Source organism: Camelus ferus, chromosome 6, assembly GCF_009834535.1.
Source record: "Camelus ferus isolate YT-003-E chromosome 6, BCGSAC_Cfer_1.0, whole genome shotgun sequence".
Taxonomy (NCBI): domain Eukaryota; kingdom Metazoa; phylum Chordata; class Mammalia; order Artiodactyla; family Camelidae; genus Camelus; species Camelus ferus.
The window spans coordinates 32,515,624-32,536,909 of NC_045701.1; the positions used below are offsets into that span (position 1 = coordinate 32,515,624).

Consider the following 21,286-nt stretch of genomic DNA (forward strand, 5'->3'; position numbering starts at 1 on the left):
AGGCACTGTATAGCCCACAAAGCATAAAATATTTGCTATCTGGTCTTTTACAGAAAAGACCCTGATCTAAACCAACCCCTGATCTAAACCACGCTATCCTCAAAAAATAAACTGGCTAATATCAGAGAGAGAGCTGTGAAGGTACTAAAACAGACTGCTTTCTAATAGACTTGGAGGGAGTTACTTTATAAGGAAGATAGAGTTCTCCCTGAAGAAGTGACATTTAAGCTGAGAATAGAATGACGTCCTGAGGCAGCAGAAGGGTGTGTCAGGCAAAGGGATTAACGAGAGCAAAAGTCCTGAAGCACGAATGAATGTGACACTGACAGGTTTGAGTACAAATGGAAAGCCCAGGTATATGTAAGTAAAATGAAAGCAGTGGAAAGTGAACTGCAAGGGGAACAGGTGCCAGGCAGGCCTTTTGGGCCAGGAAAGTCCTCTGGATTTCGTTCTAAGGTCAACAGGAAGCTGAGAAAGTTTTGAGCAAGAGAAAGGTGGAATCCCACTGCTGTGTGGAGAGTGGATTACAAAAGAATGGAATCCTCAAGGGTCAGAAGAGAGCTGCCTGGGGCCCGTGATGGGGTGGTGCTGGAGTCTGAGTGTCACTATATGGGCCCGTGGACCCAGGGGTCCACGCTGGCAGGGCAAAGGGAGACCAGGTCTGGCTACACCACCGAGAAAAGAAGGAAGAGAACCAGATAAAGCTTGTCACTGTCCCACGCCGAACAGGTAAAGACAAGAGCCAGAGGGCAGTCAGGGGGATGGAGAGATGGGAGGCGAGGAGTCCAGAGGCAGGCACTGGCGGGGGGCGGGAGTAACAGCTTGGGGGGGGGGGGGCAACAAGTCTAGTGCGGGGAAACCTGGAAAGGAAAGAAGGCGGGGTAGGCGGGGCGTCGAGAGCAGAGCGGGGAAGGAGTGGCGGGGTGGGCGGAGTCGGCAGGCGGGGAGTGGAGAGACTGGCAGAGGTGGCGAGATGGGGAGGGGGAGGCGGGGCGATGGAAACGCGCCTCTCGAGCTCTAGAGGGAGCCCTGGCTGGACCGCCTCCTCGCGCCCCTCCGCCCCTCACCTCTCCCCGGTCTGTCCCCGCCTCCTCCAGTGCCTCCACTCCCACTACCCGGGAAGGCCGTGCAGGGCGCGAGCGCTGCTTTCGCTTTCTCTTCCCGGTGCCCACTCCTCGCTCCGCGTGCGGCGCTAGGCCCCCGCCCCGGCCATGGCCACGCTCAGGGTCCAGCCTGAAGCCCAAGCCAAGGTGAGCGCCGCGGGTTCGAGGAAGGGCTTATCAGGGAGGCGTGGCTGGGAAAGGCCGCAGGCGTCCTAGACCCGCCCCCCCCAGCCCCCCGACCCGAGTCGGGGTCAGTCGTCGGAGTTCCTCGTGAGCCCCCGTGCCCAGAGCACCTGAGCCCGGGGAGCCCAGCCAGGTCTGCCTGCGGGGAGAGAGAGGCGAGGCGGCCGAGGTTCAGCGGGGTGAGGTGAAGCGGAGCGCTGGCGTGGAGGGGAAGTCCGCTGGCCCGGCGCCGGGCCCACACACAGACGGGGAGACTCCCGGCCCTGCCACCATGGGGGGCCCCGCCACTCCACAGGGCACTCCGATCCCGCCCCAGTCGCTGCGGCTCTCTTACATCCCTCCTCACCCAGTCCAGGAGACCCGAGGGATCTGTTCCCACTTGAACCCCTCGCCCTTCACCACCACGAATATTCTCGTTCCCCAAATCCTGCCCCACGGGGACTACTCCAACCTTCCCCAGGTCAGGCCCTCCACAACCCAAAGGGTCCTCGAATGAACTGGCCATAAAGCCAGGTGTCTGAAGGGCTGCCTGTGTCCCGCAGGTGGATGTGTTCCGGGAAGACCTGTGTACTAAGGTAAGACCTGCCTGGTCACCACTCCATCTCTACCCTGTCCCACTGCTCAACCCTTCCTTGCTGGGCAGTGGCAAGCCCTGGGTCGCTGCCTTGGAAAAAGACATTTGATTCTGACCCCCATCCTCCTCCCACCCCTACTTCACAACAGACAGAGAACCTGCTTGGGAACTATTTCCCCAAGAAGATTTCTGAGTTGGATGCATTTTTAAAGGTACTGGGACTGGGCAGGGAATAGAGAGTAGGGGGCAAGGGTAGAGTCTGGGGAGCCGTGAGAGTGAGGAGGTGAGATTTCGCCCCTGCCTCCAGCCCTTCTCCCACCCTGCACCAGGAGCCAGCTCTCAATGAATTCAACCTGAGCAATCTGAAGGCCCCTCTGGACATCCCAGTGCCCGATCCAGTCAAGGAGAAAGAGAAGGAGGAGCGGAAGAAACAGCAGGAGGCAAGTCAGGAAGAAGTGAGAGGAGGGACCCAACCCTGGGGAAAGTCAGCCTTAGGGCTGACTCCCAAGAGCACCCCTCTCCCTACAGAAGGAAGACAAGGATGAAAAGAAGAAAGGGGAAGATGAAGATAAAGGTATGACTATGGTGGAAGGGACTTGAGTCTCACCTCCCAGGATCTCCTCTCTAAGGATGCCTCTTCCCTGCCCCTCACAGTCCCCGCCATGTGACTGACCCAGTGCCCACTTCCTAGGTCCGCCCTGTGGCCCAGTGAACTGCAATGAGAAGATCGTGGTCCTCCTGCAGCGGCTGAAGCCTGAGATTAAGGATGTCATTGAGCAGCTCAACCTGGTGAGCCCTCCTACTTCCATCCCCAGGCTTCAGATCAAACCCTCTGTCCTCCTTCACCCCTGCCAGTTAGGGCATGGCACCTGCCAGGTCTTAGCAGGAGAGGGCACAGCAAGCAAAGCCAGAATTCCAGGCCCTGGGGTGCAGGATGGAGCTGGCATACACTCACTGTGGGCAGGGAAACAAAGGAGGACAGGAATCTGGGAATTGGGTTAGGGGCTGATGGGGCTTTGCTGCTATTCCCTCCTATCAGGTCACCACCTGGTTGCAGCTGCAGATACCTCGGATTGAGGATGGGAATAATTTTGGAGTGGCTGTCCAGGTGAGAGTGCTGCCCAACTCTTCTCCCTGCCTTACCTCTCCAGTCCATGCTGCTTTCCACTTCCCCTCTTGCTTTCTTTCCCCAGGAGAAGGTGTTTGAGCTGATGACCAGCCTTCACACCAAGCTGGAAGGCTTCCACACTCAGATCTCCAAGTGAGTGACTACAGTGACTGCCCACCTGCACCAGCATGCACACTCTGCCTTTGACTGGTATGGGGGCCTAGGCTCCCTCCTCCTCCCACTCCACACCCTTCTACTTCCCACAGGTATTTCTCTGAGCGGGGTGATGCCGTGGCCAAAGCAGCTAAGCAGCCTCATGTGGTAGGTGAGGCCCAGGTCAGGGTGTGTGGGAGGAGGGACACATCTGGTCAGGCCTGACCCGCGTCTCCCGCAGGGTGATTATCGGCAGCTGGTACATGAGTTGGATGAGGCAGAGTACCGGGACATCCGGCTGATGGTCATGGAGATCCGCAATGCTTATGTGAGGAGGCGAGGGCAGGGGTGGGCAGAAGCAGCTTTCCCAGGCCACCTACTCCCTGACCCTGCAGGCTGGGGGTGAAGGGTAACAAAGCTCAACCTTTCCACAAGGCTAGAAATGGGGCACAGTGGCACTGGGGGCCTGCAGCTGACCCCCACTCCTCCCTGGCCCCATAGGCTGTGTTATATGACATCATCCTGAAGAACTTCGAGAAGCTCAAGAAGCCCAGGGGAGAAACAAAGGGGATGATCTATTGAAAGCCTCCTCATTCTGTGATGGGTCCAGCAGAGACCTTCCAGACTTTCACAGGGGACTCCAGACTTGCCCCACCTTCTGCCTGTTGAGGTTTCTCCCTCACCTTGTCTCCCGGGCACAATAAATATAGTCATACCACTGCCCAACAACCCAAGTCTCTTTATTAGGATCCTGAGCCTCCCCGCTGGCCCTGGCTCAGGTATTTCCATTGGTGGGACCAACCCACTGGGTGATTTGGGCATTGAGCTGCTGGTTGGTCCAATCTTCCCGGATGTCATCAAGGTGGCAGTCAAAGTCCACAAGGTGCTGGTGGGCCCGGCCCTCCAGTAATGCTCCTACCATCTGCCGTGACTCTTCCCAGTCCCTCCACATCACTCTGAAATAATAACCCCCATGGAGGTCAAACCCAGCAGGCAGTGGGGCCAGACAATTGGCAGAGGTTAGGGTCCAGAGAAGGACCCTTGGGGCAGAACCAAGGACAGAGGAGGCCCAGGAGCTGTGGGCTTCCAAGAAGAGGTAGAGGGAGTGGGGCACTCACAAGTTCTTGTCCTTGGGGACCCAGCGGAGACCATGGTTCTCTAGGACGATAACTGGGGGCACGTGAGGCTGGGGCACCAGTTTCTGATTATCCAACTGTGTGGACAGGGAAGGGCAGTTGAGGGTTTCAGGGATGCCCCTTCCTACTTTCTTTCCAACTCCCCACTCTGAAACCCAAGCCTCACCATAATAAGTACTGCATCAGGGAAGAATTCTGCAATCCGCCCAGCAATTTTCAAGGCCAGGGGCCCAGGGCTGTGTAGAGGGAAGATCAGAGGAGTGAGGAGCCTACTGTGAGCAGACCACATCCATCTGAGCTGGGCATCCCAGATCCCATAGACATGGACCCAGTGATGGCCTTTCTGTGTAGCTGGCCTAGGCGCATCAGGCCTGCTTGATGTTTCGTGCATGGCTGCTTGATGCTTGAGTGCTGTGGGAAACAGGAGCTCAGACAAAGCTGGTGAGAGTGAAAATCTAAGATGGTCTTTTTAGAGAGAAATTTGGCATAACCACTCAGATTTATACTGTATATTATGTATGCTTATCTAGAATTTCTACTTACAAAGAATTTATTGTAATAATAGAACAGTGTATGTAATCACCAAAAAATTGGAAACAACCTCAATGTTTAATGTAAGGCATTAAGGTACATCCATATTCATACTATATAACTGTTAGGGTAAGGTAGATATTGGTGTAGAGATGGAAAGATGTCAGATATTTATTAAGGAGGGAAAAGCAAATTACAGAACAGTATGATTTGATCCAGATACATGATTACTATATAAGTAGATAACTTTTTCTATATACAGTTGACCCTTGAACAACAAAGAGGTTAGGGCACAGACCCTCCAGCAGTTGAAAATCCACAGATAACTTTACAGTTGGGCCCTCCCTATTCTGGATTCCACACAGATTCAACCGCTGCGGATCCCACTCAGTGAAAAAGTTCTGCCTATTAGTGGCCCCCCACAGTTCAAACCCTTGTCATTCCATGGTCAACTGTATATGTAAAAAGAAACTCCCTTTTTGATAAGTTGCTGGTTGGACTTTGTCTGTGTTCTTTCAGCACTTGGGGGACAACTCAATAAGTGTCAGCCTGTCCTTATTGAAACTCATTTGTCCTTCCCACTACCATGGCAGCTCCTCCAGGAAAGTATGTTTCTTTGTATTCCCTCACTGCAGTACCCATCCTAGTGCCTGGTGTGCAGTGCCTACTCCTAAGCTTTCGATGAAGGAAAGATGGAAGGAATGACCAAAAGGGGTTCTCTTGACCCCACCCCACCCCCAATAACCCTTAGCCTTCTGCCTCTGGCTACCCAACTCACCTCTGATCGTCCAAAGCTGCATTGGCATGGTAGTACCCAGCCACTACCAGCCCGGCCTGGGCGCCCCACACATCCACCTGCCATGGGAAAGGGGCCATCAGTAACCCGCCCTGTGGGTGCGCACTATTGCCAAGAGGCCAGGGATGGGCTTGGGCTAGGGGTATTAGGGGGGTTCGCGATGGTCAAGTGGGCGTCCAGAGGCGGCACCTGGTTGAGAGCGACCTCCAGCATGACAGACAGGGCCAGGTGGCTGTGGAATAGGGGCACACAGTCGGTGAGGCACAGGCATTCTCCCGACCGCGGCGCCGGCGCCAGCAGTAGCCCGTTGACAGCAGCGTGCGGATACCGGGCGGCGTGCAGGCACATCTTCACGTAGGCCTGGGTAGAGATCTCCACCTCCCCCATGGCGAGCAGGGCCCCAGCTCGCATCCACGAAGCCCCCTCCAGAGCCCCAGAGCCCTCTTGGGCTCTTCCCTGTGCCCCCTCACTTAGGTTCGAAGGTGACGCTGACTCGGCTCAAAGGTAGCCCGCTGGCTCCGGCGGACCTCAGCCCGGCGCCTGGCCCCCACTCGGTCCGGAATGCAGCCGGCCGGGATTGCACGTTGCAGCACCGAACTCCACCTCCCCTCCGCCCTCCAGCGGCGCCCGCAGAGCTGCGCCTGCCTGCGGGACACACAACCGGAGACTCCAAGTTGGACTGGCTTCCTGAGTCCCGCCCACGCAGTGCTCTTTGATAGGCTTAGAGGGTCTCGTTTTGTCCAATTACCAGCCGCATCCAGCTTGCCCCGCCTTTGTCTCCAGCGGACTGGAAAGAACCCCCAACTGTAAACTAAAGAAAGCTGCCCGCACGCTGATTGGCTACGATACCCCACTTCGGCTCTTCATTGCAGGATGGCTGCGCCTGTCACCTGTGCCGCCCGCCCCTACCGGCCCCGCTGAGCCAGCTGGGTGGAGCCCGTGCCCCGCGTCCAGCGTCTCTGAGTGGAGCTTCGAACGTGGGCGTGTAGGCTGGTTCCTGCTATAGAATGAGTGGATTTGTACTCAAGAGCGGCTCTGCCGCTTACTAATGAGTCGTGTTACTTTGGCGACTACAGGTTATCTGGCCCTTGATTTCTTCCGTGTAATAGCTACAGAAATAAAGATGGCATTGGCTGAGGAACGGGGGTCAAGGTCAAAAAGAATTTTATAGACCCATCCTTCCCACAATGTTCTGTGGTATAATTTCCTTCACCGTAATGCCTTGAGAGCATTTTTTCCCCTCCCAGCCCTCGAGGAGTCCAACCATTCACCCATAATTCTCCCAATGAAACCTCATTCTCCTTTGAGGCATGCTTTGAGCTGATGGCAAAGGTTGTTCCTTTCTTCATCCCCTGACTTCAGCTGCAGACCTTTCCCCCTATCTATCCAAAGCCTGATTATTCCTTTAAGGGGTTGACCCAAATGCCACCTCTTACAGGAAGCACTCTTGAGAACCCCCAGATGGAAATAATCTTGTGAAATTCCCAAATGCAGGTATCTTCATGACTGTTATGGCATGTAACAGTTTCCACCCTGTTCTTTAGGATGACTTCTTAAGAACAGGATGGACCTGTTCATCCTTGTCTTCCTGGCACCCCTCCCCTTCCCCAACACCACATTCACATTTAGTGTCTGGACATAGGTGACACTAGTAAATGATCCCCCCACCCCGCCCCTGCCAATGGAGCACTGGAACCCAGGACCTTGTACACACCAAGCATGCACTCTACCACTGGGCTATATTCCCACCCCCTATAAATGCTTTCTGAATGAATGACATACACCAGAGGTAATCCACACAAAGTATATAGGTCATTTATTTCCCTTCTAACCCTGGGCTCAGTACATAGATGGCTTCTCTTCACCCTTTGGGTTGACAATTTTCTCTAGGTTGCTGCTGATAATATGGTAAAGCTCAGCCTGGAAGAAGGCCAAAGGGCAACAGTCAGGTTCTGGCCTTTCTCCTGCACTCCTCACCCACCTCCCTTAGGGGCTTATTCCAGACTCACATAGAAGGCCCTCAGGTCCAGCACCATGGCCCTGAGCTCCCCATAGGCTGCCTCATCTCGCTCGTGCACCAGGGCCCGGTAATCCATCTGGGATGTGGGAGGCAAAGCTGAGTCAGCCCCATGGGAGGTTGGGACGTTAGTCTGGTTTCCTCATATAGGGAATAGGTAACTTGAGGAATCAGTTTTTCTCAGCACCAAGAAATGGGATCCCACAAGATCAGAGAAAGGGGTCAAGGTTTTTGAAGGCCAAATCAGTTTTCCTAGGCAATACTTTTGGCTTAATATTCTCCACATTGGGAAGGTCATAAACAAGATAAGGAGAACCTCTAACCCCCCTTCCTCACCCCACCCCCAGCCAGCCTCAGCTAGAAGGCTGGTGGACTATCTACTCACTACATGGGTCTCCTTAGAAGCCTTGGCCACAGCATCCCCACGTTCTGAGAAGTACCTGCAGGAGGCAAGGGGAGGAACCACAGGTATGGAGATTAGAGAGAGATACTCCCTCAGACCCTTCCCAAAGTGCCCCCATCATCCCAATGGGAGTGCCCAGCTTTGGGAGTCCCAAGAAATGTCACTGCAGACTCCTGTGCTGGCCCTCCAGCTGCCCTTACTTGGAAATGGTTGTCTGGAAGGCTTCCACTTTGGTCTTGACTGCATTTACCCTCTCCAGAACCTTTTCCTGTGGTGATGAGAGAAAACACTTCATCTCCTCCCTCCTTCACTCATGTCTCCCTCCCCCTACCCAGTTCATGTCTAGTTCCTCACTCCCCAAGTCTCTCCCTGCTCTCAATATCCTCACCCACCCTTTCTTACCTGGATTGCTACCCCAAAGTCATTTCCATCCTCAATTTTGGGGATCAGGTGTTGGATCCATGTGATCACCTACATAAAGAGAGATCATGTAGGAACCATTCAATGAACTCTCTTGGTTCTTATTATCGAGGCTTCCTAATAATAGCTACATTTCTCTGAGTACTGATTATGTGCCAAGCACTCTGCCATGTATTATATATCTCATTTAATCTTCACTGCAACCTTTCAAGGTATATATTATTACTATATCCACTTAACAGATTTAAAAAACTGAGTCACAGAATGTCTAAGTGACTCATGCAAGGTAACCAGTTAGGTTAAGTGTTAGAGTCAGGCTTTGAACCAAGGCAGTCTCCCTTTAGGGCCCAAGCCCTTAAACCAACTCACTGCAGTGTGTACCCAGTACAGCAGTAGGTTCTGAGGTTATGGAGATGGATGCAGCACAGTCTGATTTGGGGAACACCACTGTGATACCAGAGGTCTAATAGAAGGAGGAGAACAAAAGGCATCTACCCCCAAGGCACTGAAGGAAGCTTCCTATTTTGGGAACAGGTTCCTGAATGAAGGACTTGCATCTCTGAAAGAGACCAGGGCCTGGCCTTGCTTGTCTTCTCTATTTCCCCCAGTTCCCAGGCTTACCAGAATGCATTTTTCTTTGAGAGTCCAGACTTCTGGCTTAATCAGAGTAAGCAGGGCCAGGACCTTCTCATTCCCAGGAAGGAAGCCGCACTTAGGGACTGTGGGAAAGAAGGAATTTAGACCTCTCCTCATCCATCAGTTAATGTGCCATTTCCCTTTCCCCATCCACCCCTTCCTCTCTTACCTTCTTTCTTCTCCTGTTTATCCGTTTCCATCTAAGACAAAAAGTGGGAGAGTAGCTTTAGATGAGTCATGGAAGTTGGAAAGACCATCATCAACACTAGGTTTAGAGTTGGAGCCCCACACCCTGGGTGCCTCACCTCATCATCCTTGGGTGGAGGGTCTGGGATGGGGATGTCCAGTGGGCCCCGGAGAGAAGTCAGGTCAGTCACATTGAGGGAGTCCTCCTGCACAGACCTCACTGTCAGGGCTGCCTAGCATCTTCCCCTCATCCCAAGTCACATCCCTCCATACAGCCCACCCGCCCTCTGCCTCCCAACCTAGGCTCAGGCCTCACACTATCCAGCTGTTCCCAGGCCACCATGGGAAATTGTTCTCTGCATTCTGGGCCCAGCTGTTAGCTAGAGAGGGTGGATGTAGAGGAGAGAAGCCGTGGGATGGGCCAGAGGGGTCCACACTACTCACCTGCAAGAGCTGATTCAGGTATATGATTTTCTGAGGCAAGAATCTGTAGAGGAATTCCTCAGCCTGTGGGTTACATTGCAAGGGTGGGAATCACAGAAGACCCTCAATGAGATGTCTGGGAAGTGGGACTGGAAGGGCCCTTGGAAATCATTGAATCCAACACTTACAAATGAGGAAACTGAAGCCCTGAAAAGTGAAGGGACTTGCCCAAGCTGGGGAGCGGCAGCACCAAGGTTTGATCTGCAGTATTACTGCTTTGAGGCCACAGCTTTTCCCTCCACACCAAAAGAGGGGAGAGGAAGTGGTGGAAGTGGGGAAAGTATTAATCAAAGTAAAGGTAGAGATCAATAATTAGTTTATCTTGGGTGGAGGTTTGGATAAGCGAAGAGCCCTGGTGGAAAGTGGGTTTAGGGGTCATTCTGAGAAGTTGCAACCCTCCAGTACTGATCTTAGATTCTGGGTCAAATCGCTAGAATCCAGAAGACTTACCTCCTGGAAAAGATTTTGCCTGAAGACATCCACCTGCACAGAGAACAGTACCCAGATGTTGGTTAAGGGTCTCAGTTGTCCAGAGTAAGATCCCACTCCCAGTGGGATGCCCTCCAACTTCGGTCAGGCCTTTCCTACCACAAGCCAGATTTCCCTGAAAACCCATGCTCAGTGCAGAGACTGGCCAGAGGGCAGGAATCTGAGAGTTCCCAGGCAGAAGTGAAAGCACTTAAAGAGATTGGGAGATTGCTCTGGCACGGCCTTGGTCCTCTGGAGCACACAGTTTGGCCTCCATTCTGGAGGGCTCCCCGGCCCCTTCCTGGCCTCCTGGTCCCCCATTACCTGTTTGCGGGCTTCCCCGCTCAGGCGCACCCCACAAGGTTTGGCCATGCTGCTCCAGTTGCTGCTAGATCGCCGGTCTTCCCTTTCGCCGCCTGGGCTTTCGCTTTCACTCACCACGTCCAGGCCCGCCCCCCTCAACCCCGCCCCCTTCCTTCTTTTCCCCCTCCCCCTGACAGGCTGCAAACCGTTGGGAGCCCCTCAGCCATTCTCGGCCTATGTGACTAAGAGAGGCGGTGCTGACTCGGTCACAAGCCCAGGGGCTGTCCGGGGGAGGGGCTAGGATAAGTGGGACCGCTTAGACTGAACAGGGGCTGCCCCTTGGGGAAGAGGCGGGGCTTACAGGGAGGGGCGAGGACCGTCCAGGGGATGTCGAGGGTTGGGGTGAGAGGGGTGGGAGAATGGGAAGGGGGTTGTTCAGTGGTGGGCCCCCCCTGGAAGGCTCATTTGCTGTGAGAGAGCAGAGAAGGATCAGAGTGGAAGAAGTAGTAGGAGGGAGAAGGGATAGTAGGATGTGGAAGGGAGCTGGCGCGGGGGTTTCCTCCCGGAGGGATCCCTGCTTTCAAGACCGACTGGAGAAGAGCCTTGAGTGGGGCTCAAGCCGGCGAGAGTTGAGTCCCCGGCTGAGAGGGATTTCCCCAGTGGGGTTCGGGTAGAGGAGGGCTTTGAGGTAAATTTAAAAAACCCCACACCTGGGGCTATCCGTAAAGAGGTGGAATCAGCCTGGACGAAGGAGGGGAAAAGAGCTAGAACAGAGCGTAAAGCCTAGATACTCTGGGGGAGGAGCCAGAGGCTATCTACCCTTCTCATTGGCTGGGACCCTCCTGACCACGCCCCTACCTTCTTGACCCCACCCTTCTTTAAGCTTAACCCCCTCCTTTTCCGCTGAAACTGGGTCGCAATCCCGCCCTCTTTCCTATTACTTCCTGTTCCCGCTAACCCTGGCGTGGGGCCCGGGGCCGTAGAGTGACAGTGGCTTGAGTGACCTGGGTCGTCCGCGACAACCGAGTCGGGTTGCGAAGCCAGACCCCAGCGCTCGGGGCGACGCTTGGGCCTCGCACAGACTGCGCGGGGTCCCAGCGGGCAGTGGGCTGGGGCTGACTCCTGTCTCAGGATGCTGGGGGAGGAGGAGGAGCGGGCCTTCCTGGCAGCCCGCGAGGAGTTGGCGAGCGCCTTGAGAAGGGATTCCGGGCAGACGTTTTCGCTAGAGCAGCTCCGGCCTCTACTGGTCACCTCTCTGCCGCCAGCAGCCCGCTACATGCAGCTGGACGCTGCACGCCTGGTCCGCTGCAACGCTCATAGGGAGGTGAGGCCTGCTCGGGAGGGGGCAGAGGACCTGAGGCCAGGCCGGGGCTCACAGTTCTCTCTGTTCTCTGACTGCTTCCAGCCCCAAAACTACCTCAACATCCTCTCCACGGCCCTGAACATCCTGGAGAAATACGGCCGCAACCTCCTCAGCCCTCAGCGGCCCCGGTACTGGCGCGGGGTTAAGTTTAATAACCCTGTTTTTCGCAGTACAGTGGATTCTGTGCAGGTGAAGCCCCTGGGCCCCTTATGGCAGAAGGGGACTTAGCCTGGGATAGGGGTTGGCTAGAAAGGGCCGGAGGCTGTGCTGAATCGGGAGGGGTCAAGCCCTATTGAGAAGGGGGCCCACTTCGGTGACTGGTTTGAATGTGTGGCAGGGGGGCCGGGATGTTCTGCGATTATATGGCTACACAGAGGAGCAGCCAGATGGGTTGAGCTTCCCTGAGGGGCAGGAGGAGCCAGATGAGCACCAGGTCGCTGCAGTCACACTGGAAGTACTGCTGCTTCGGACAGAGCTCAGCCTGCTCTTACAGGTGAGGTACTTCTAGTTTTGAGGACTTAAGCACCAGGGCTGGGGAGCCCAGCCTAATAACAAAGCCAGTCTGGGGACCCCCATGCTGCCAAACCATGGGCTTAGTCCCGACAGTAACTTGGGAACTCCTTGTACTTTTCTCCCTGAGAATGTTGGGGGACCAGGGCTTTGAAGGAGGGCTTTGTTCTAGGGCTCTAAGTGGGGACTCTTGTTTGCAGAATATTCATCCAAAACCACAAGCACTGGAGCAGCTGCTGAAAGACAAGGTTGAAGATGATGTAAGAAAGGCAGGGATGGGGCTCGGCTCAAGGGACTGGTGAACAAAGGGGACAGGTGGGCCTGTGTCCGCAAGCCCTTGCTTAGTCCCTGCCCTTTATCCTCAGACACTGCAGCTCTCAGAGTTTGCCCCCTTACTGAGAGAGATTGCTCCTGGCCACCTCACCATACCCTCTGTCCAAGGTATTATTGGCCTGTAATGGGGGGAGGAGGTACTAGTAGATTATTTGATGGAAATGTCCTCTATCTTCTTGGTTATCTTCCTTTCTTTTTAAAAAGAGATTAAAAGTGTTTCCTTGGGTTGAAAAGATATGCTGGAAAGTAATCTGTGATTTGGCCCCCGACACAGCAGATTCAGATGTAACCTGATCTTTTTCAGAAAGATGTTCTATTCTTCCTCTCCTGCTCTCCAGGCCCCACTCCTGGTCCCTGCTTCCTCTGTGGTTCTGCCCCAGGCACACTGCACTGCTCAGCCTGTAAACAGGCCTTGTGCCCAACCTGTGATCGCCTGTTCCATGGACACCCAGACCGTGCCCACCACCTCCGCCAGACTCTGCCTGGGGTCCCCCAGGTCACCCACCTGACTCCCAGGTGAGAGGCCTTCTTTTCTAGGTGAGAGCAAAATTGAGAGAACTTAATATTGCTTAACGATCTATTGTGTGCTGGATTCTGTGCTGAAAACGTTTCATAGAGGGCAAGCAGCCAGTTACTGCCCTCCGTGACATCATAGACATATGTATCAAGCAAGTAGCAATCACAGCAAGATAGATTATTATGGTGTGCAAATAGATAGTAGGAGGATGCAACCTAGTCAGAAGGATCAGCTCAATTATCAGTATTTTAAGCATCTGTTAGGGATATTTACCAGCCAGATATGAACTTGAAGCTGTCATGTTAATGTCGAACAGGCTCTGGGTATGGGAGTCTTCTAGACAGAACAACATGTGCAAAGGCCAGAGCTATATGTTGTCATGCAGGGAATGAGGGAAGGGACCCACGCACCAGGGACAGGGGCCCCCCTCAGCAGGCCATGTCTGGTTTTCTGTTACAGCTTACCTGCCTCAGCTCCGCCACGGCCTCAGTCAGCCTCCCTCCTGGCCCTGGGAGACAGCTCTCTTTCTTCCCCTGATCCTGCAAGTGCCCATCTGCCCTGGCACTGTTCCTCCTGTGCCATGCTAAATGAACCTGGGGCAGTACTCTGTGTGGCCTGTGATCGGCCCCGAGGCTGTAAGGGGTTGGGACTGGGGATCGAGGGTCCCCGAGGAGCTGGGGGCCTAGAACCTGAGCTTGCCCGGGGTCACTGGGCCTGCCAGAGCTGCACCTTTGAAAATGAGGCGGCAGCTGTGCTGTGTGCCATATGTGAGCGACCTCGGCTGGCTCAGCCTCCTAGCTTGGTGGTGGATTCTCAGGATGCTGGTATTTGCCTGCAGCCCCTTCAGGTAACCTGTTCCTGGCCTTCCCAGCTCTTTATTTGCACTCGCTGCAACAAGTCATTCTCTACTTCCTCATCCCGTTTTCCTTCAGTCCCCTGATATCTTCGCCCCAGCTTCCTATATTTCCATCTTGAGCCTCAGCCAGCCTTCAGTGGGATAATTCTTTCTGCCTTCCCAGCAGGGGGATACTTTGCTCTCTTCTGCCCAGACTCCAGTGTGGTACTGTATTCACTGTACCTTCTGCAACTCGGGCCCTGGCTGGGTGTGTGCTATGTGCAACCGGACCAGCAGCCCCATCCCAGCACAGCACACCCCCCGGCCCCATGCCAGCTCTTTGGAAGAGCGACTCCCCGAACCAGGGCCTCCACGACGCTTCAGTGGCCCTCTGCCCAGTTCCTGTGGGGACTCTGAGAAGCAGCGCCAAGACAAGATGCGGGAGGAAGGTCTCCAGCTAGTGATCAAGATCCGGGTGAGGATTTGGGCCTGGCACAAGCTGGGGGTGGGGTGGAGAGGCTGCACTTGGTTGAAACAAGTTCTCATGAAACCTGTCATTGTTAGCAGTAGCTGCCTCTTATTGAATACTTCTCCCATGACAGGTGTCCTGCTGGGCACTGCTCACATGATCCATAGTCTGAGCTCAAGCACTGTAAGCATTTTGGTTCGGGCTGAGGCTGGGTGGAAGGTGCCCTTCCTGATGAGCCCTCTGGGTGGGACTGTGCCTTAGGAAGGGGAAGCTGGAGGCGCCAGTCCAGAGGAGGTCTTCTCGGCTCTGCAGTACTCAGGCACTGAGGTGCCCCTACAGTGGCTGCGTTCAGAGCTGCCCTATGTGCTGGAGATGGTGGCTGACCTGGCTGGACAGCAAGACCCAGAGCTGGGTGCCTTTTCCTGTCAGGAGGCCCGGAAAGCCTGGCTGGACCGTCACGGCAATCTTGATGAAGCCGTGGAAGAGTGTGTGAGGGCCCGGAGGAGGAAGGTAGTAGCAGCTGTCCTGGAGGTGGGGCATGGTTGAGGGTTGTGGATTTCAGAGCTTCTCACACACTTGCTTTTTCCCTCTTCACTCCTCCTCGCCATTCCCGACTCACAGGTGCAGGAGCTCCAGTCCCTGGGCTTTGGGCCTGAGGAGGGGTCTCTTCAAGCTTTGTTCCAACACGGGGGTGACGTGGCCCGGGCCCTGACTGAGCTACAGCGCCAGCGCCTAGAACCTTTCCATCAGCGCCTCTGGGACAGTGGCCCTGAGCCCGCCCCTTCCTGGGATGGGCCAGATAAGCAGGTGCTGGTAGGAGGTGAAGAGCCCACTTAGTGGGGCAGAGGGCAGGCCGATGGGTAGGATCCCTGGGGTCTGACAGCCATTTCTTCCCTCGCCACCTGAATCACGTTGCAGAGCCTGATCCGACGGCTTTTGGCAGTCCATGCCCTCCCTAGCTGGGGCCGGGCAGAGCTGGCGCTGTCGCTGCTGCAGGAGACACCTAGGAACTATGAATTGGGGGATGTGGTAGAAGCTGTGAGACAGAGCCAGGACCGGGCCTTCCTGCGCCGCTTACTCGCCCAGGAGTGTGCCGTGTGCAGCTGGGCCCTGCCCCGCAACCGGGTAAGCCCTCCCCACTGCCCCTGGCCTTAGAATTGCTCTGTTCCCTTTGGATCCCCACCCTACCCCAGCCCCCACCTCTGGTCTTGTCTTTTGCTCTGTAGTTGCCCACTTCCCCCTGAAGGCTTCTGGGAAGGGAAGGGCAGGAATAGGCTACTTTCCTCTCTCTCTTTTTTTTTTTAATGTTCTATCATGGGAATTTCAAATATGCAATAGTAGAGAAAACTGTGTGACAGATTCCCTCCTTGGTGGGGTAGGAGATAGCTTAGTGATAGAGTGCATGCTTAGTATGCATGATGTCCTGGGTTCATTCCCCAGTACCTCCATTTAAATAAGTAAGTAAATAAATCAATCCCAATTACCTACCTACCTCCAAAAAAAAAAAAAAAGAAAACAACAAAACAAATTCCCTCCTCCACACTCCCCCCAAGCCCCACCACCATGGATTCAACCAATTATCAATTGTATGGCCAAGCTTTATTTCACCTACATACACAGAGGACTATTTTGAAGCAAATCTCAGACATCAGACAGTTTATCTGTAATATTTCAGTATGTATCTGTATAAGATAAAACTCTTTGAAAATATAGCCACAAATACCATTGTCACACCAAAAAAGATTAACAGTTATTCTTTAATATCATCATCAAATACTCAGTTGGTAGGAATAGGCCCCTCTTATCTCCTAATCCCCTACTTACCCTAGGTCAGAATTGGCAGTTCTTGGGCCAAATACAGCCCAATTTAGTTAGACTAGCTCTGTATGTTTTTTGTTTTTACTCTTTATTTGAAAATAATTGTAGATTCATAAGAAGTTGTAAAAATAGTAGAGTCCTGTACCTTTCACCCACCTTCTCCCAATGGTGACATCTTATATAACCGTAGTGCAATATTAAGGCCAAGAAATAGACATTGATACAATGTCAGCTTGTTGCAGACCTTGTTCATTTTGTGCATGAACGTGTATGTGTGTAGTTCTATGCAATTTTTCCCCATGTATAGATTCATGTAAGCACAATTTTTCCCCATGTATAGATTCATGTAAGCACCACCACAGTCAAGATACCACAAGGGAACCCCCTGGTGCCACTGCTTTATAGTTGCAACCTTCTTCCCTTCCTCCTGTCACATAGCAACCGCTAGTCCATTCTCCATCTCTGTAGTTTTGTCATTTCAGGCATGTTGTTTGTGCTTTTGCTTTTAATTAAATGTGGATGGCCTTAGAGGGCGTTCTTCCATTTACCTTAGGTCTCACTATTGTCTGGTTTTTTCCATCTGACGGTCTTCAAACATTTAGGTTGCCTGCCTGGCACTTGTTGGCATTTGAGGTTGCTATTCCTGCCCCATTGTTAATTAGACCCTGGTTTCTCAGCAGACACTGGCTACTGCCCCTTCCCCAGCGGCAGTTATAGCTTCTGACTCCCCGCTCCCCTCCACCAGATGCAGGCCCTGACCTCCTGTGAGTGCACCATCTGTCCCGACTGCTTCCGCCAGCACTTCACCATCGCCTTGAAGGAGAAGCACATCACAGACATGGTGTGCCCTGCCTGTGGCCGCCCTGACCTCACTGATGACACGCAGTTACTCAGCTACTTCTCCACCCTTGACATCCAGGTACTGCAGTCCCTAGGACTCAGGGTGACCTGGGCTTTGAACAGGAACCTTGCCCACCCACCCTTTCTGCAACGTGTCCCCAGCTTCGAGAGAGCCTAGAGCCAGATGCCTATGCACTGTTCCACAAGAAGCTGACCGAAGGTGTGCTCATGCGGGACCCCAAGTTCTTGTGGTGTGCCCGGGTAAGTGGCCTACCCGGCAGGGCTGACCACAGGGGTAGGGAGTGGTGCCTGGTCAGGCCTCAGACAGCTTTATGCTCCTGCACCCACAGTGCTCCTTTGGCTTCATATATGAGCGTGAGCAGCTGGAGGCAACATGTCCCCAGTGTCACCAGACCTTCTGCGTGCGCTGTAAGCGCCAGGTGAGGCACATCCATCCTTTCGGAAACACCTGCTGAGCCCTTGGCAGGTACTGTGTTAGAGTTGGGGTTTGCTGGAGAACAGAACAGATGCATGCTGTGGGCTCTAGAGCTTACAGACTAGTCAGGGAGGGAGGGAGGGGGAAGGAGGAGGGAAGAGAGGAAGAGGGAATGGAGGGAGGGAGGGAGGGAGGGAGACCGAGCATAATTAGACCGAGCCATAAATTCTATGAAGAAAACAAATAGGAAACTGAAGTTAGGAGTCACAGAATGGACCTACCTAGTGCATAGAATAGAGAGGTCAGGTAAGTCTTCTATAAAACGGTTTGGTTTAAGCTCAAGCCTGAAAGTTAAGAAGAAGCCAACTATGCAGAGAGTATTTGGGACAGAAAGAACAACACATGGAAAGGCCAAAGTCAGGAAAAAAGCCTTGTGTGGCTGGAGCCTCGAGAGCCAGGGTGAGAGTGGCAGGCGGTGGGAAAGGAGCTAGCTGCCAGATCAGGAGAGGCCTTGAGGCCAAACAAGGAAGGGATTGGCCTTTCACTCTAAGACTAAGCAAAGGGTGAACGCTCTCATTTACTTTTTAAAAAGTTCAGCATTTGATACCAAAAAGGTTGCATCTGTCTTGTGAAACACAATACTAAAATGGGCAGCTGAGACCTTACCACCAAACCTCCAAGCTAGAACACTCCCAGGGCCTTTCAGGCTGCTTGATATACACGTTCAGAGGCACACTGGCTGCAAGGTGGCGGCTGGACCATAGGGGAGCAGGAGTGGAGGCACAGAGACTAGAAGTTGAGGCGAGTAACCAAGGCGAGCCCTGGCCTGGCCCAGAGTGAGGTGATCACAGTAGAGGTGAAGAAAAGGGTTGAGCTTGGCTTGGGTGGTGGAAATGGAGACTTGCTGCTGATTTGTGTGGTGTGAGGAGAGGAGAGAAAGGCTGGCCCCTCAGTTTGGGATTCGAGCAAATGGTGGATGGCAGTGCTGTAAACTAAGCCAGGGACCACTGCCCCTGAGAGGAGGGGCCAGCAAGAAGTGCCTGGGATGGGGCTTTCATAAGAAGCTTGCTTCCTTCTGGCAGTGGGAGGAGCAGCACCGAGGCCGGAGCTGTGAAGATTTCCAGAACTGGAAACGCACCAATGACCCGGAATACCAGGCCCAGGGCCTGGCCATGTACCTTCAGGAAAATGGCATAGGTAAGATTCTGTTTGCCCAGTAATCTCTCATTGCCAGCGGCTCTCTTCCTGAGGGCCTGAGGAGCAGTGGCAGCCCTGGCCCTGACCTTCTGTCCCTTGCAGACTGCCCCAAGTGCAAGTTCTCGTATGCACTGGCCCGAGGAGGCTGCATGCACTTTCACTGCACCCAGTGTCGCCACCAGTTCTGCAGTGGCTGCTACAACGCCTTTTATGCCAAGAATGTGAGCCCAGAGACCAGGGATGGGAGGTATAGCAGGGTGGGGACCGCTGTCTGGTGTGGGGGCAGAGGCCATTGAGGAACAGCCCAGAGGGAGAGAACAGTGTTGGGTAAAGCACCTCTCTCTGTCCCCTCTCCCCTTCGGCTTGCTCCAGACCCTCCAATGTCTCCATCTCCCCCCTAAATGCCTCACGCAGGGGTTCCTGAGAGACCAGGACCCCAATATTTTCCAACTAACTGCCGCTCTCCCATCTGGGTTTCCACCAGAAATGTCCAGACCCCAACTGCAGGGTGAAGAAGTCCCTGCACGGCCACCACCCCCGAGACTGTCTCTTCTACCTGAGGGATTGGTCTGCTCTCCGGCTCCAGAAGCTGCTGCAGGTCGTGGGTTTGCAAATTGCCCAGGAGAGGAGGCAGGGTGCAGGGTGGCAAGAAGGGAAAGGCCGGATGCTGGGGAAAACCAGCCGGCTGGCATCAGGGGAACCTAATGCCCATCCTTCTGCCCTCCTCAGGACAATAACGTCATGTTCAACACAGAGCCCCCAGCGGGGGCGCGGGCAGTACCTGGAGGTGAGTGTCGGGGCAGGCCTCGGAGAAGGCAAGAGGGTGGGCTAGGCTCCCTCTGTGTGGTGGGTGAAGGGGAGGCTTGGGTCTAGAGTTGGACCAGGGCTCAGAGCCCATCCTGTGCTGGCTTGTGCCCTTCAGCAAGTCAGCCTCCCCAGGCTTGTTTCTTCCTCTGTAAAGCCAGGGTCATATCTACCTTGCAGCCGTGTTATTTTATATAAAGCCACAGTAAAGCACCTGGCACCTCAGTGCTAATTTTACTTTCCTATTTCCAAAGGATAATCATTTATTAGTTAACTCAGTGACTACTTGATGAGACTTGCTAGTTACACTGTTTTAGGTTCCATGAGGGCAGCAGAAAGGTATTATATATGATTCTAAGCTAGCCCACTTCTTACCATCTACATAGATTAAGACCTTCACAGAATGAGTTAACCTTACAAGAGCTAAATCACAACCAAGAGAGCTGTCTCAAGGGAATATGTGATTATGGGCCAAAAGTTAGCTTGGCTAAAAACAGGGACAGCAAGGTCCCTGCTTCTGTATCAGGAGGGGTCTGCATGATAGCATATCTCTTCCCCACTCCATTCATCACTGTTAGAGCAGGGGCTTCTGTCCTCAGTTCCCTCTCTGAAGACTGCTCTGCCTGCCTCCATCTATATCCCAGCTTTCCTGGGGCTTTGTGGTCAGTGGCCCCTTCCTGACAAAGGGTCCTTTCCTTCCCTTATCGCTAGGTGGCTGCCGAGTGATGGAGCAGAAGGAGGTTCCCAACGGGTTCCGGGATGAAGCCTGTGGCAAGGAGACTCCAGCTGGTTATGCCGGCCTCTGCCAGTGAGTGCCAGGCAGGGAGTGGAGCATGGTGTTGGGGAGGACAGGAGCACTGGGGGTACACCCAGGCAAAAAGGTGGGTCTCTGGGAGCAGTAGGTCCTGCGAGGATTGGGGGGGGGCCCTCTAGGCCAAGGCTTGGAAAGGTAGTAGCAGGCAGAGTGCACAGGTTGGCAGGTGCCTGCAAGAACATCAGGTGAGGGGTGTCCGTCTTGTTCATCCAAGTATGCTAGTGCCCAGCACAGTGCTGGGCACACTCAGTTAATATCAGCTGAACAGAAGAACAAATATTTCACCCACTCCTCTCCCTAGGGCACACTACAAAGAGTATCTTGTAAGCCTCATCAATGCCCACTCACTGGACCCAGCCACCCTGTATGAGGTGGAGGAGCTGGAGACAGCTGCCGAGCGCTACCTGCATGTGCGCCCACAGCCGCTGGCGGGGGAGGATGCCCCCACCTACCACGCCCGCTTGTTACAGGTAAAGCCTTCCCCAGCCTCACCTCTGACCCCACACTGTGGAAGTCCCTTGTTCAGCCTGTGTCTGAGCCCCAGGCTTCCAGTATCATTATCTTCTCTCTCATTCTGCAGAAGCTGAAAGAAGAGGTGCCCTTGGGACAGAGTATCCCCCGCAGGAGGAAGTAGCTGAGGGCGGGGGTCCCAGTGAGGGTCCTGTGCTCTGACTCCCTCAGGAACAGCTCCTGCACCAATAAAGAGGCATTTCCTTGCCCAGGCTTCTTGGTGGTCCTTCTTCCTTCCTGATCCCACTGAGGGCACCAGGGAAAGAGCGGGGTAAACAGAGCTTTGCTGAAAAGGGCCCCATGTAGCCCACCACCTGACCGTCCCTAGACTCAGGCCAGG

The 21,286-nt window shown here is 54.0% G+C and overlaps 4 protein-coding genes across 4 annotated transcripts; 2 read left to right on the forward strand and 2 right to left on the reverse strand.

Moving 5' to 3' along the window:
- The first annotated feature begins 1,061 nt into the window (after positions 1 to 1,061).
- Positions 1,062 to 3,850, forward strand: PSME1 (proteasome activator subunit 1). The gene is made up of 11 exons (XM_032481755.1): positions 1,062 to 1,250; positions 1,829 to 1,861; positions 2,010 to 2,072; positions 2,190 to 2,300; positions 2,389 to 2,434; positions 2,552 to 2,649; positions 2,900 to 2,968; positions 3,054 to 3,121; positions 3,235 to 3,289; positions 3,363 to 3,449; positions 3,623 to 3,850. The coding sequence occupies exons 1-11, from the start codon at positions 1,212 to 1,214 to the stop codon at positions 3,701 to 3,703; spliced, it is 750 nt and encodes a 249-aa protein (XP_032337646.1). The 5' UTR covers positions 1,062 to 1,211; the 3' UTR covers positions 3,704 to 3,850.
- On the reverse strand, positions 3,841 to 6,262 carry EMC9 (ER membrane protein complex subunit 9). The gene is made up of 5 exons (XM_006172813.3): positions 5,774 to 6,262; positions 5,567 to 5,643; positions 4,424 to 4,493; positions 4,240 to 4,334; positions 3,841 to 4,077 (listed from the first exon to the last, which is right to left on the reverse strand). Exons 1-5 carry the CDS (start codon positions 5,993 to 5,995, stop codon positions 3,897 to 3,899), a joined length of 645 nt encoding a protein of 214 aa, XP_006172875.2. The 5' UTR covers positions 5,996 to 6,262; the 3' UTR covers positions 3,841 to 3,896.
- A 1,112-nt stretch (positions 6,263 to 7,374) lies between these two features.
- On the reverse strand, positions 7,375 to 10,684 carry PSME2 (proteasome activator subunit 2). The gene is made up of 11 exons (XM_006172814.3): positions 10,522 to 10,684; positions 10,180 to 10,212; positions 9,691 to 9,753; positions 9,366 to 9,452; positions 9,230 to 9,260; positions 9,046 to 9,143; positions 8,407 to 8,475; positions 8,205 to 8,272; positions 7,987 to 8,041; positions 7,594 to 7,680; positions 7,375 to 7,504 (listed from the first exon to the last, which is right to left on the reverse strand). Exons 1-11 carry the CDS (start codon positions 10,567 to 10,569, stop codon positions 7,424 to 7,426), a joined length of 720 nt encoding a protein of 239 aa, XP_006172876.2. The 5' UTR covers positions 10,570 to 10,684; the 3' UTR covers positions 7,375 to 7,423.
- Positions 10,685 to 11,416: 732 nt separating this feature from the next.
- Positions 11,417 to 21,157, forward strand: RNF31 (ring finger protein 31). Its single transcript, XM_006172815.3, has 21 exons — positions 11,417 to 11,824; positions 11,906 to 12,052; positions 12,201 to 12,356; positions 12,574 to 12,633; positions 12,739 to 12,814; positions 13,045 to 13,222; positions 13,683 to 14,070; positions 14,243 to 14,533; positions 14,789 to 15,037; positions 15,149 to 15,334; positions 15,446 to 15,652; positions 17,091 to 17,264; positions 17,348 to 17,446; positions 17,536 to 17,625; positions 18,704 to 18,818; positions 18,921 to 19,039; positions 19,303 to 19,416; positions 19,548 to 19,605; positions 20,334 to 20,430; positions 20,738 to 20,906; positions 21,017 to 21,157. The coding sequence occupies exons 1-21, from the start codon at positions 11,633 to 11,635 to the stop codon at positions 21,068 to 21,070; spliced, it is 3,219 nt and encodes a 1,072-aa protein (XP_006172877.1). The 5' UTR covers positions 11,417 to 11,632; the 3' UTR covers positions 21,071 to 21,157.
- Positions 21,158 to 21,286: the final 129 nt, after the last annotated feature.

Coding starts and splice junctions, on each gene's coding strand:
- RNF31 (XM_006172815.3), top strand. CDS start 11,633: ATGCTGGGGGAGGAGGAGGAGCGGGCCTTCCTGGCAGCCCGCGAGGAG. Junction 13,223..13,682: donor GTCACCCACCTGACTCCCAG/GTGAGAGGCCTT, acceptor TTTCTGTTACAG/CTTACCTGCCTCAGCTCCGC. Junction 15,653..17,090: donor GGGCCCTGCCCCGCAACCGG/GTAAGCCCTCCC, acceptor CCCCTCCACCAG/ATGCAGGCCCTGACCTCCTG.
- PSME1 (XM_032481755.1), top strand. CDS start 1,212: ATGGCCACGCTCAGGGTCCAGCCTGAAGCCCAAGCCAAG. Junction 2,969..3,053: donor ATTTTGGAGTGGCTGTCCAG/GTGAGAGTGCTG, acceptor TTCTTTCCCCAG/GAGAAGGTGTTTGAGCTGAT. Junction 3,450..3,622: donor TGGAGATCCGCAATGCTTAT/GTGAGGAGGCGA, acceptor CTGGCCCCATAG/GCTGTGTTATATGACATCAT.
- PSME2 (XM_006172814.3), bottom strand. CDS start 10,569: ATGGCCAAACCTTGTGGGGTGCGCCTGAGCGGGGAAGCCCGCAAACAG. Junction 10,213..10,521: donor GCGGGGAAGCCCGCAAACAG/GTAATGGGGGAC, acceptor TTCTCTGTGCAG/GTGGATGTCTTCAGGCAAAA. Junction 9,754..10,179: donor GGCAAAATCTTTTCCAGGAG/GTAAGTCTTCTG, acceptor TGTAACCCACAG/GCTGAGGAATTCCTCTACAG.
- EMC9 (XM_006172813.3), bottom strand. CDS start 5,995: ATGCGAGCTGGGGCCCTGCTCGCCATGGGGGAGGTGGAGATCTCTACC. Junction 5,644..5,773: donor TGGAGGTCGCTCTCAACCAG/GTGCCGCCTCTG, acceptor TTCCCATGGCAG/GTGGATGTGTGGGGCGCCCA. Junction 4,078..4,239: donor GTCCCCAAGGACAAGAACTT/GTGAGTGCCCCA, acceptor TTATTATTTCAG/AGTGATGTGGAGGGACTGGG.